Consider the following 10,322-nt stretch of genomic DNA (forward strand, 5'->3'; position numbering starts at 1 on the left):
TTAAACCGATGGGTACGCAGAGGGATGCTGGGCACTGTGTCCGTGAAAGTAGCTGGGTGGGTGGGTGGGTGGGTGGTGCTGCGGGTGTGGGGCTGAGCTGGGGAGAGGCCTGAGGGGCCCCGTGCCTGGGTCTGAGTGACGGGTTTAATGGGGCTCTGGATTTAAAGGAGACTTTGGGAATTTGTGGGGCAGGAAGGGGTGAAAAAGTGTCGGGCCATTCAGAAAGCGCAGGGTGGAGTTGCTGTGATCGTGTTGCTAATACTAAACTGTGGATTTCCTTAAAAACCTGAGACTTTTCTGTTGTTAATTTTACTGATGCTCTGCTCAGTCGCCCCAAATTCACAGATATTCCAGCTGTAATGGTGACTTATTTTGGAAGATATCCAGGTGGGTAGGGAAAGCAAAGGAGTAAGGAGAAGAAGGGTTAAAAAACCTGGAAAGCTTTTCCTTGTCAGATGTTGCTTGTTTGTTTCTGTAATTGTATCTGTGGGAGAGCTGCTGGGAGAGCAGGTTCACGTTCCCTCACTGGAGCCTCATGGGCAAAGTCCTCCCAGGGCCCGTGCCAGGAACTGGAGATGTTGGCACCTTCGGTCTCAGGCTAAGGAAGCGGGAAGAGTTTGATCCTGTGGTGACACACCTGGCTTGCTGCCTCCTCCCAGGCACCCTGTTGCCCAAGCATGGCCACCCAGCTGTTCAAGGGGAGAGGGCACGCGGCCATCTACCAGAAATACAGGTTTGCACCGGGCAAAGAGCTGCAGGAGACCATCTTCACCTACCTGCAGGAAAAGGTGGGTGAGGTATGGCCAGGCTGTAGGAAAAAACACGGCGGTGGTGTTTGGGGGCGGTGGTGTTTGGGGGCGGTGGTGTTTGGGGGCGGTGGTGTTTACCCTGCTGGGAGTGTTCCCTTGGTTGGTGCCACAGGGAAGAATAAATCAATAGGACTCAAGGTACGAAGCTGGCACAGAAGAGCCTTTCCAGGGGTTGTGCCATGCTGAGGCTGTTCCTGCATGGACACAGGGGGAGGGAATGGGGTAAAAGCACAGAAACTGGATGGCCATCCACTGAGATGCATCTGCTCCTCCCTGCAGAAGAGGAGCTCTGCTGAGCTGGTGGTGGATGTCGGCTGTGGGTCTGGACAAGGCACCCGCTTTCTTGCGGAGCACTTCAAGAAGGTGGTGGGAACCGACATCAGCGAAGCGCAGATCCGGGAGGCCAGGGATGCCCCCTCCCTGCCCAACGTCTCCTACCTGTGAGTGTTGGGGGAGCAAGCTCAGCCGAAGGCAAAGGTCAGGTGCTCACCTGGAGGTGGTGTTTCGTGGGTCTGATTGTTGCAAGAGCTAGCTGGCACCAAAGAAGATCCCATTTGGGATTCCTAGTGTAAATCTAGGATAAAGCACACTCATAACAGCCATGGTCTTGCATCTCAAATGGTCATCGACTCCAAAAAATGACTTAGTGTCCTATTCCCTAATTCCCATATTATATGCTGCCTTTTTTCCTTCCCGCTTCCAGTGTGTGCCCTGCAGAGGAGCTGCCCTTCGAGGATGCCTCCGTGGACATCCTGGCATCATTCACAGCCGCGCACTGGTTCGATATCGAGAAGTTCATGAGAGAAGCAAAACGGGTGCTGAAGCCGGGTGGTTGTGTGGTCCTCAGCACCTACACCATAGACACGAATCTGCGCTATGGCAACTGCTCTGAAAAGCTGACCAAAATCTACAGGGAGGTGAGGGGATGAAATGAAAACCTCAGGGCTTCCCCTCCTGGTCTGGGCAGGGGGAAAATGGGTAGTGCTTCGATGCAGAGAGGGAAGCAATGGGTTTGGGGGGTACAACTAGGGGACTCCTACTACAGGATGGGGCAGAGGGATGGTTTAACACAAGGAAAAAGTTGAGATGGGATCTTAGTTGTTCTCACACAGGCTGGTGGGATGAGAAGAGGGGTGTTAGGACTAATAGGGCAGATTTGGTGTGGCAAGAAGGGCTGTGGAGCAGATTTGGGGGGCTGGTCTTGTCAAAGAGACTTCTTCTGTCACCCTGCTCACAGTGAAAAGAGTGGGAAGTAGCAACTGTTTGGAACGAGGCTTTTGTGGTGATGTTTCCTGACCAAGAGTGTTTTAACAGCTCGCGAAAAGGAGATATTCCACTATGAGTAACAGCAGAGGACAGGACCTTTATTTCTGTAATAAAATAGGATCCTTGAATTCTTGACACTGAGCAAGATTTTTGGTGAATTTTAATGCAAAGAGTATTTTATAAAAAAGAAAACCCTCACAAAAAAAAGTATGGATGCACCAGATCTAGGGCCAAGCAAGCCCGAGTTAACTAGAAACTGAGAGCTTCAAGTGGCTTTTTGGTTGTTTTTTAATATACTGTCTTCTGCAGTCCTGGGACCTGCTTTCAAAATACTCACATGATAGAGTAAAACTTGTGTTGGATGACTACAAGGAGATCTTTGAGGCCTTGCCGTTTCCAGACAAGAAGAGGTGAGCAGAAACTCCTCGGCGCAGCACCACGAGTAGTGTTGGGTGGGTTTTTTTTTGGTGGTTCATGATAATTTGAGGCTTCTGAGCAGATCGCTTAATGGATGGTGGGGGAGGGGAATGGAGTGAGAAGGAACCTGCCCCAGACCTCCAGGGAGCCAGCGCCTGCCCCTCCCCACCAAGGCATGGGGGTAGGGGCTGACTGCAGGCAAATGGATGCGTTGGCAGCGGTGTTGCAGAGGGGTTGGTGTCCTGAATGCTGGAAGGGGAATGGGCTCTGCAGGTAGTTCTCCATCGAAAGGGCTGTTGATGGTCACAGACTGTTAGATGATCCCTGGGACCACCTCTGCTTCTCCAGTAATGCATCAGTTAGAGCTCCTGGCCAACCAAATGCCACAGTCAGATGTTGTTTCCGTCTGTTGGATGTTTCATGGTGTCAGGTGCTTTATTCACCACCATGTCAACCTGTTGGCCTTGTTCCACTGCCTTTGAGACTTAACTTGCCAATGCTCCTTTCTTCCCTGTCTCCCTTCTAGATTCACTGATATCTATGATAAAATTCCCATGACAGTTGCTGGTGTGATTGGTTTCTTGGAGTCTACCTCTCCATATCAAATCTTTAAGAAAAATGACCCCGAAGCTGCAAAATCCCTCCTCCAGGACACTGAAAAGAGGTAAGAACACCACTTTGGAAAACAAGGAGGACATGGAAAACCCCTCTTACCCAGTGAATGAAGAATAAGGTGGTGGAGACCCCTTCAAAGCTAGAAGTGAGCTGGGCAGCGATACTGTCCGTCCTTCCCCCCAGGTGTGGCTGGATGCTTGTCATAGAGGTTCAGCAGCAGATTCTCAGCTGCTCACAGCACGATTGACCTCAGTTTGTGTCAGCTGACATAGAGTTTAAGTCCATGTAGCTGTGTGGTGTTCCTGTGCTGATGTATCCATGGAAGTCTCATGTCAAGGGTCTCTGGAGTTTCTCTGCCTTGCTTTTGGTTAGCAGAGAGAAGGGGAAAGTATTGATAGCTGCATCTTAACCAGGCTGGTTTGGCCCATAACAAGGGCCTGCTGCAAATCTGGGAAGGGGAGGCATCCCTGTGCCTGAGAACTTCATTGACCAGAACCACCCTTGTGCATGTGTTGGAAGCATCTGCCCTCAAAACCTCGGTGCTCTGAGTGGAAGAAACCTATCTCTGGTTGCGGATGTTGCTCCACATGGGTGGAGCTGGCTGGGCACAACAAGACCCTTCCTCTGCTTCTTGTTTCAGGATGCTGGAGGCAATGGGAGTTTCTTCTCCTGAAATCCCAGTGGAGTTCTGGATAAGGCATATCTGTGTGCTGGGATGCAAGGGACAGTGAGAGGAAAACGCTTCTTTTGATCCGGTCCTGGAAGGGAAGGAAAAAATGGGTTGTCTCCTAATATCCTACTTATAACCGTCCCTTTTCCTTGGGAAGATTGATGCTGATTTCTTTGTGATGGAAGTTTTGATTTTTCTTGGGAAAGCAGACATGGGTTTATGCCTGCTCTCGGGTTCCTGTCCATGTTGGTCTCCCAGCCTGCCCAGCGCTGCACCCTCAGCACTGGAAGGGTCTGGTTTCAGACTGGTGGTGGTTAAATTGTGTGTGGGGATGGGAACCACAGTAACAGCTGAGAAACTTGCTGCATTTCTTACACAACTAATAAAAAAATCTGAGAAAGTTGCTTGTGGTTCCCCTTTTTTAAGAGAGGCTGTGGAGCACCTGCTGGAGTGGGAATAACTGCACTTCATGGACACTGCTCACCCAGGCCCTGAGTAGCCTTCTGTTTACTGGAGTTGATGGCTTTTAGGTGGAAAGGGCCGTTTGTGCTCCTTTCCCTGCCCAGGCTAAGCTGGGAGCTGTGTGCTGCCTTTGAAGGCCAAGGAAAGAGGCTGTTCTTGCCCGCCATGTGGCCCCGTCCCTGGTGCTTTGCTGGTTGGTGCAAGCATATCAGCAGCTTATCTGTCCTAGGCTTGCCCAGCACTGTGCCAGCACCGCTGCTTCCACCCTCACGGGGCTACTTGCCCCCAGCACAGCCCAGGAGCCTTTCTGGGATTGCTGCCGTGGTGGGTGAGCTTGTGCTCCCCGTGTTCTCAGCCCGTTATCGCTCACCCACGCTGCAAAGGTGAGACTAGAGGTGGTGTTTCAGGGAGGGGCAGGTGGAGGTGAAGGTTCCAAGTGGTACACAGCCCAGCACAGGTCCCCTCCTGTTTGTTTGTCAGAGATTTGAAGTCCAGGTGCAGCCTCTGTAGGGACCTTTCCCTTTCCTGTAACTCCTGCCTCTGGCAAGAAGTCTGCCCTGATGCCAGGGGGGAAGGCAGTGGCCTTGCTCTGTCACATCTTGGTGCATCATTAATGCTTCTGCCTTGCTGCTATAGAGAGGGCACCTGGAGAGAGGCTTATAGGGGCTGGAGGTGCTTCAGGTGTGGTCCTGGACCTCTCAGTTGTGATCCTACCAGGGATGCAGAGACAGAGCCTCCTTAACCTGGCAGAGATGCTTGATCCTGGCAGTATCTCCATTGGGGTCACCAAATTCTTGCTCAGCTTGCCCAGAGTGGGGAGCAAAGACTGACCCACCCTGCTTGGTGGCTCCCAGGAGGGTGGTGGAATCCAAGGAAGACAGCTATGGGAAGGAAAGCCCAGTGCTGATGCTAGGCTCTGTGTCCATGTGTTGGAGGAGACCTCATGGAGTAGTGATACTGGATTAAACCCTGCTGCAGGTCACTGGTGAAGAGGCTGCACCATGTGTGAGTTGTGGGTGGGTGAGCAGCACCCATGAAAACCTTGCTGAGTGAGGATGGAACTGGTGGCTTGTCATCTCCTGAAGGAGCACTAGAGGTCTCTCCTTGCCCAGGACCACAGCAGGCGATGCGACTGGGAGGCGAGTGGCCTGCAGCTGGGGAAGCCCCAGCTCTGCTGGCAAGGCTTGTCCCAGTGAGGTGTGTCCCCACAGCAGTACCCTGGGCAGGGAGATGTCCCCGGGGAGGGGACATTCCATACCCTGACAGCGCTGGCACAAAGGCCCTTGGGAAAGAAGTGCTTGTTTGGGTTTTTCCTTCACTTTAAACTTTAACTACTTTGTTTCAGTTTCCTCACTAATTAACTAATTAACTTTGCAAGTAACAGTCCTTGCATCCCTGGTGTCAGCAGGGCACCCAGTGCGTCCCCTAGGATGATGTAGTGAGTGACTGGGTGTGATGTAACACCAGGGGTTGCATCACCAACGTACTGGGGCATGGTGCTGGCAGACGGAGGCACATGGGGTGGCACAAACCAGCCGGACGCCGTGGCAGCTGCTGCAGGCCACGTGTGCCAAGAGGCAGCGAAGGGTTGTGGGGTGGTAGCAGGACTGGCAGCGTTTTGGTGGCACTGACACCCCAGGCTGGTGGGGACGGGTCCAGGGATGGCTGCTGAGCCAAGGCCACCTGATGTCCCCTATACTGGTGCCACTGGGCCACGGGCAGGGCTCCCGCACGTTGCCCAGGTTGTTGGTGTGGTTTTTTTTATTTTTAAAGCTGGCTTTTTAGGGCACTTTCTTTCTTTTTTTCCATTTCTTTTCCAAGACCAGCAACTTCAGCACAAGCCGGTTGCACCTGGATGAGCCGCTGGCTCCAAAAGGGGTTGGGAAGGAGCGATCTGGGCTCGTCCTTACCCACTCCAGTGGCATGGCTTGCAGCCAAGGCTTTCCACGCCTGCACTTTGTGGGGGCCGATGAGTCACGGGGCGATTGCCTCACCCAGTGCCAACCCTGCCCGCAGCCCTGCCCGTTTTCGCTTTCCTTCTCAGGCCTGGGATCTCCCGTGCACCTGGAGTTTCTTGCTCTGAGCACGTTCAAGTGGCTTCAGCGCGCTGGACTGTGTGAATCCGAGGAGGAGGCTCCATCGTCACCACCTGGGCTGCTCTCCAGGCATGCTGCTGTCTGCATTCAGGGCTGGGACCTGCTGAGGCTGGCGTGATGACCGCCATGGGTCCCCAGTGCCCTGCAGGCCCTGCTGGGCAAGGTGCAGCATCTCCAACCCGTGCCAGCTTTTGGGGACCCTCCGCTGTCATGGCAGGAGCCAGCACTGGCACGGTTTAGAGGAGCCGTGCTGAATGCAGCCGGGCTTCACTGGCTGGCCTGGGGACCAGGGTATGGCAGAGTGTGGCATCGCCAAGTGAGATACCTGCTGGTGTCCGATGCCAAGGACAGCAAGACCATGTCCTACCAGGGAAAAGCTCTCACTGCTGCTCAGCCAGGCACCAATGGGTTTGGCTACGGCAGCTGGCAAGTGAGACACAAACATCTGAGCAAAGCACCCATGAAATCTTCAAGCCTTCATCATGTCCGCCCTAAGTCCTGGGGGGCTACACTCGTGGCGTCGGCTTTCCCGCTTTGCTTTCACTTTTCCTTTGGTGCCTTGGGATATCGTTTTACTTCTGCAAAGAGTTGAGGTTTCGCTTTTCTTCTCCAACCAGAAATGATACTCAGGAGGAAAAAGCCGCAGTGACAGGGAAGAGGAACGAAAGGTGCTGGACCCAGCTGGGATGTGATGCTGCACCAGGACCCTGCTCCATTCCCTCCCTCCCTCCCTCCCCTGGTGCTACATTTATTTTCACATCCATCGGGATTCTCTGCTAAGGTGCCGTCTATTCCAGCCGGGCTGTGCCTTGCTGGGGTGACGTACGTGAAGTTCTTCCTGCTGCCATGGGCTCTTCTTTCCTGGTCGTGTTGATGGTGAACTTGTTGCATTGAATAAAAATGATTTTTCTAAGTCTGTGCGTTTCTTTAACGGGAGAGAAAGGAAAGGCAGTGCCATTGTCCCTGTCACTGAGAGCGCGGATGAAGGACCCAAGCCCTGGTTGTGACTTCCTCTATCTCCATCTGCTTTGGTCAAAGCCAAGATAGCCACACTGCTCCCTGCCTGCTGTCTCTGCTCCTCTTCACCTTCACCATGGTTTTCCAGGAAAGACCTGAGCTCTCTGAGATGCTGCTGAGGCAGGGGAAGAGCTCAAGGAGGGTTGGACAAATCCTGTGGGTCAACAACCAGCCCTGCTTCACCTATTCAGTAACGATCTGGGCAATGGGGCAGAGTGTACCAGTGCTGCATGAAGTTCACTGATGGCACCAGACTGGGAGAAGTGGGTGACTCACCAGAGGGTCATGCTGCTGTCCAGAGGGACCTCCACAGGCTGGAGAAATGGGCTGAAAGGAACATTATGTAGGTCAAGAAGGGGAAGTGCGAAGTTCTGCACTGGGGAAGGGGCAACCCCAGGCACCAGGACATGCTGGGGACTGCCTAGCTGGAAAGTAGCAGCTTTTCAGAAGAGGACCTGGGGGTCCTGGTGAACACCAGGTTGATCATCATCCAGAAAAATTCCCTTGCAGCAAAGCTGGTGAATGGTAGGCAGGGCTGCATTAGGAGAACTGTTTCCAGCAGGTCAAGGGAGGTGATCCTTCCGCTCTGCTCAGCACTGGCCAGGCCACCCCTGGAGTGCTGGGTCCAGATCTGGGCTCCCCTGTGCGAAAGAGAGGTGGACCTACTGGAGAGAGTCCAACAAAGGGCTATGAAGGTGATGAAGGATCCGGAGCATCTCTCCCATGAGGAAAGGCTGAGGGAGCTGGGACTGTTTAGCCCGAGGAAGAGAAGGTTGAGGGGCTTTTGGTGGTGCCTAGGGAGATGCTGACATGGCTACTGATGACAGTAGACAATGGCCCCAAGCTGTAACATGTGAAAGTCCATCTGACTGCAACACTTTTCTACTGTGAGGGTGGATCTGGATGGTGATCAACCTGGTGTTCACCAGCTCCTTTTCTGTAAAGCTGCTTTCCGGGTCAGACACTGGCCCAGGATGCCCAGGGAGGCCGTGGAGTCTCCATCCTTGGAGACAGTTGTATCTGGCTGTCCTGGGCAACCTGCCCCAGCTGACCCTGCATTGGGCAGGGCTCGCTCCCAGCTACCACTTTCACTCCCTTCCTGCCACGTTTCCGTGGGGAACCTGAGGCACGAATGACCGCCGCTCCGGAGGCTGCTCCGAGCCCCCTGTCCCGGGGGGCTGCGTGCCTGGGCAGCTCCCGCAGCTTTCCCAGGGGTCAGGGGCCGAGTCGTGCCCAGCTTCCCTGCACTTGCCAGCCCCTCTGCGCCGCTCGACTGGGCACCGGCGTCCCCCCGGCCAGCTCCCTCGCAGGGGAGCGCCCCGGCGGCAGCCCCGTCGAGGGGCGGCAGGGCGAGCGGCAGGGCGAGCGGCAGGGCAAGCGGCAGGGCGAGCGGCGGGGCTGGCACCTGCCGCAGCCGCGCCACCGGGATTCCCTCCGCTGCTTTCGTTTTCCTCTTTCCAGAGCCGCCTTGCCGTGGATTTTCCTGCCCATCTGAAAGCGCGATCGCGCCGGGCAGGTGGCATAAAAGCCGCCGTGATGGGGCAGCGAGGCAGCCACGGCGACGAAGGCGAAGCAGCTCGCCAGCCCCCCGCGGCAACACCGTGTGGCACCTCTGCCTCGGGCACCGCAGCGCTCCGCTCCGTCCTCTCCTCTCCGCCTTCTGTCCCCGCAGCTTCCTCGCCCCGTCGCAACCCTCTCGCCCTCGGGCATCGGGCACCGAAATGTTGTGCTTCAGCTTCGCCCTGCTGCTGGCGCTGGCGCTGGGGGTGAGCCAAGGAGCTGCCCTCGCCCGGGACGCCCCGGAGAAGAGCTGCAGCCTCTCCAAGTACCGCTTCCTCTGGCCCCACGAGCTGAAGGCTATGCAGAGGATGAGGGACGACTTTGTGAGTATGGCTGGCAACGGGGGTTGGTGGGGGCGAGGCAGGGGGGGTGCCCAATCTGGGACCCCGAGGGATGAGGTGGAGGTTCCCCAGAGCGGTTGGGGGATGAGGAGGGTGTTTCCCAAGGCGGTTGGGGATGAGGAGGTTGTTTCCCAAGGCGGTTGGGGATGAGGAGGATGCTGGGCGAACTTTTGTCCTGGCTCCAAAGCCCTCGAGAACGATGGGGTTGCACAACGAGACCAAAATCCGAGACGACCCCTTTCCAACTCGTCCCCCTCTTTTTCTGTGCCTGCAGAATGACATCATGCCGCCCTCGTACCGCAACTGCCACACCACGCTCTTCCATCGGAGATGGAGCACGGCGACGCTGTCGGTAAGTGCAAGGCAATGCTGTGAGAAGGGGGTACAGCCCCCCCCTCCAGCCGGGACCTCCCATCAGCTGGTCCCACCTCCATTGGCAGCTCCAGGCTGGTCTCGGAGACCCCTGTCCTCCAGCCCGCGCCCAGCCCTGCCACGCTGGCTCCCTAACCGAGATGCTCCCATTTGCAGGTGCCCGACCGAGTGATGCTGGTGGAAGCCGAGCTGAAACTCACCACCGCCGTGCTGGGGCTCTCCACCACCCCCAGCTTCAATGAGACGCACCACCGGCCCCTGGCCTTCCTCACCCAAGCCCAGAAGGACCTGCAACGCTGCGTGAGTGCCCCTACCAGAACCCCTGGCCCCGGGCTGGCTCACCGGCCCCGCTGCAAGTGGCCACGCCGCGGGAAACGGCTGGTCCTGACACAGCTGCTCTCCTTGCAGGTGGCCGCGGAGGCTCTTTCGCATCAGCCTTCTGGGAAACTGAGGCACTGGCTGCAGAAGCTGGAGAAGGACAAGAAAACAGTAAGTCAGGGCAGCAGGGCCAGGGCGTTTTGGGGTGTTGGTGACCGCGGGGCCATGCGGTGCCTGCTGCACCCCGTCTCCAGCGCTAACCCACCCCTTCTCCCCGTCGCAGGAGGCTGCCGGCTGCCTGGAGGCCTCCGCCATCATCCACATCTTCCAAGTGCTCGACGACCTGCGGTGCGCGGCCCGTGGCAAGCAATGCACTTAG

At 55.9% G+C, this 10,322-nt stretch overlaps 2 protein-coding genes across 2 annotated transcripts; both read left to right on the forward strand.

Annotated features, from left to right (window-relative positions):
• The first annotated feature begins 677 nt into the window (after nt 1-677).
• On the forward strand, nt 678-3,838 carry LOC104374206 (putative methyltransferase DDB_G0268948). Its single transcript, XM_009980271.2, has 6 exons — nt 678-788; nt 1,089-1,249; nt 1,513-1,726; nt 2,385-2,485; nt 3,019-3,156; nt 3,748-3,838. The coding sequence occupies exons 1-6, from the start codon at nt 678-680 to the stop codon at nt 3,836-3,838; spliced, it is 816 nt and encodes a 271-aa protein (XP_009978573.2).
• Nucleotides 3,839-9,073: 5,235 nt separating this feature from the next.
• Nucleotides 9,074-10,322, forward strand: LOC147528287 (interferon lambda-3-like). The gene is made up of 5 exons (XM_086615963.1): nt 9,074-9,235; nt 9,528-9,605; nt 9,782-9,925; nt 10,034-10,114; nt 10,227-10,322. Exons 1-5 carry the CDS (start codon nt 9,074-9,076, stop codon nt 10,320-10,322), a joined length of 561 nt encoding a protein of 186 aa, XP_086472089.1.

Source organism: Tauraco erythrolophus, chromosome 8 (assembly GCF_009769465.1).
Source record: "Tauraco erythrolophus isolate bTauEry1 chromosome 8, bTauEry1.pri, whole genome shotgun sequence".
In the NCBI taxonomy this organism is placed as follows: Eukaryota; Metazoa; Chordata; class Aves; order Musophagiformes; family Musophagidae; genus Tauraco; species Tauraco erythrolophus.

Coding starts and splice junctions, on each gene's coding strand:
- LOC104374206 (XM_009980271.2), top strand. CDS start 678: ATGGCCACCCAGCTGTTCAAGGGGAGAGGGCACGCGGCCATCTACCAG. Junction 1,727..2,384: donor TGACCAAAATCTACAGGGAG/GTGAGGGGATGA, acceptor TGTCTTCTGCAG/TCCTGGGACCTGCTTTCAAA. Junction 2,486..3,018: donor CCGTTTCCAGACAAGAAGAG/GTGAGCAGAAAC, acceptor TCTCCCTTCTAG/ATTCACTGATATCTATGATA.
- LOC147528287 (XM_086615963.1), top strand. CDS start 9,074: ATGTTGTGCTTCAGCTTCGCCCTGCTGCTGGCGCTGGCGCTGGGGGTG. Junction 9,926..10,033: donor AGAAGGACCTGCAACGCTGC/GTGAGTGCCCCT, acceptor CTCTCCTTGCAG/GTGGCCGCGGAGGCTCTTTC. Junction 10,115..10,226: donor TGGAGAAGGACAAGAAAACA/GTAAGTCAGGGC, acceptor TCCCCGTCGCAG/GAGGCTGCCGGCTGCCTGGA.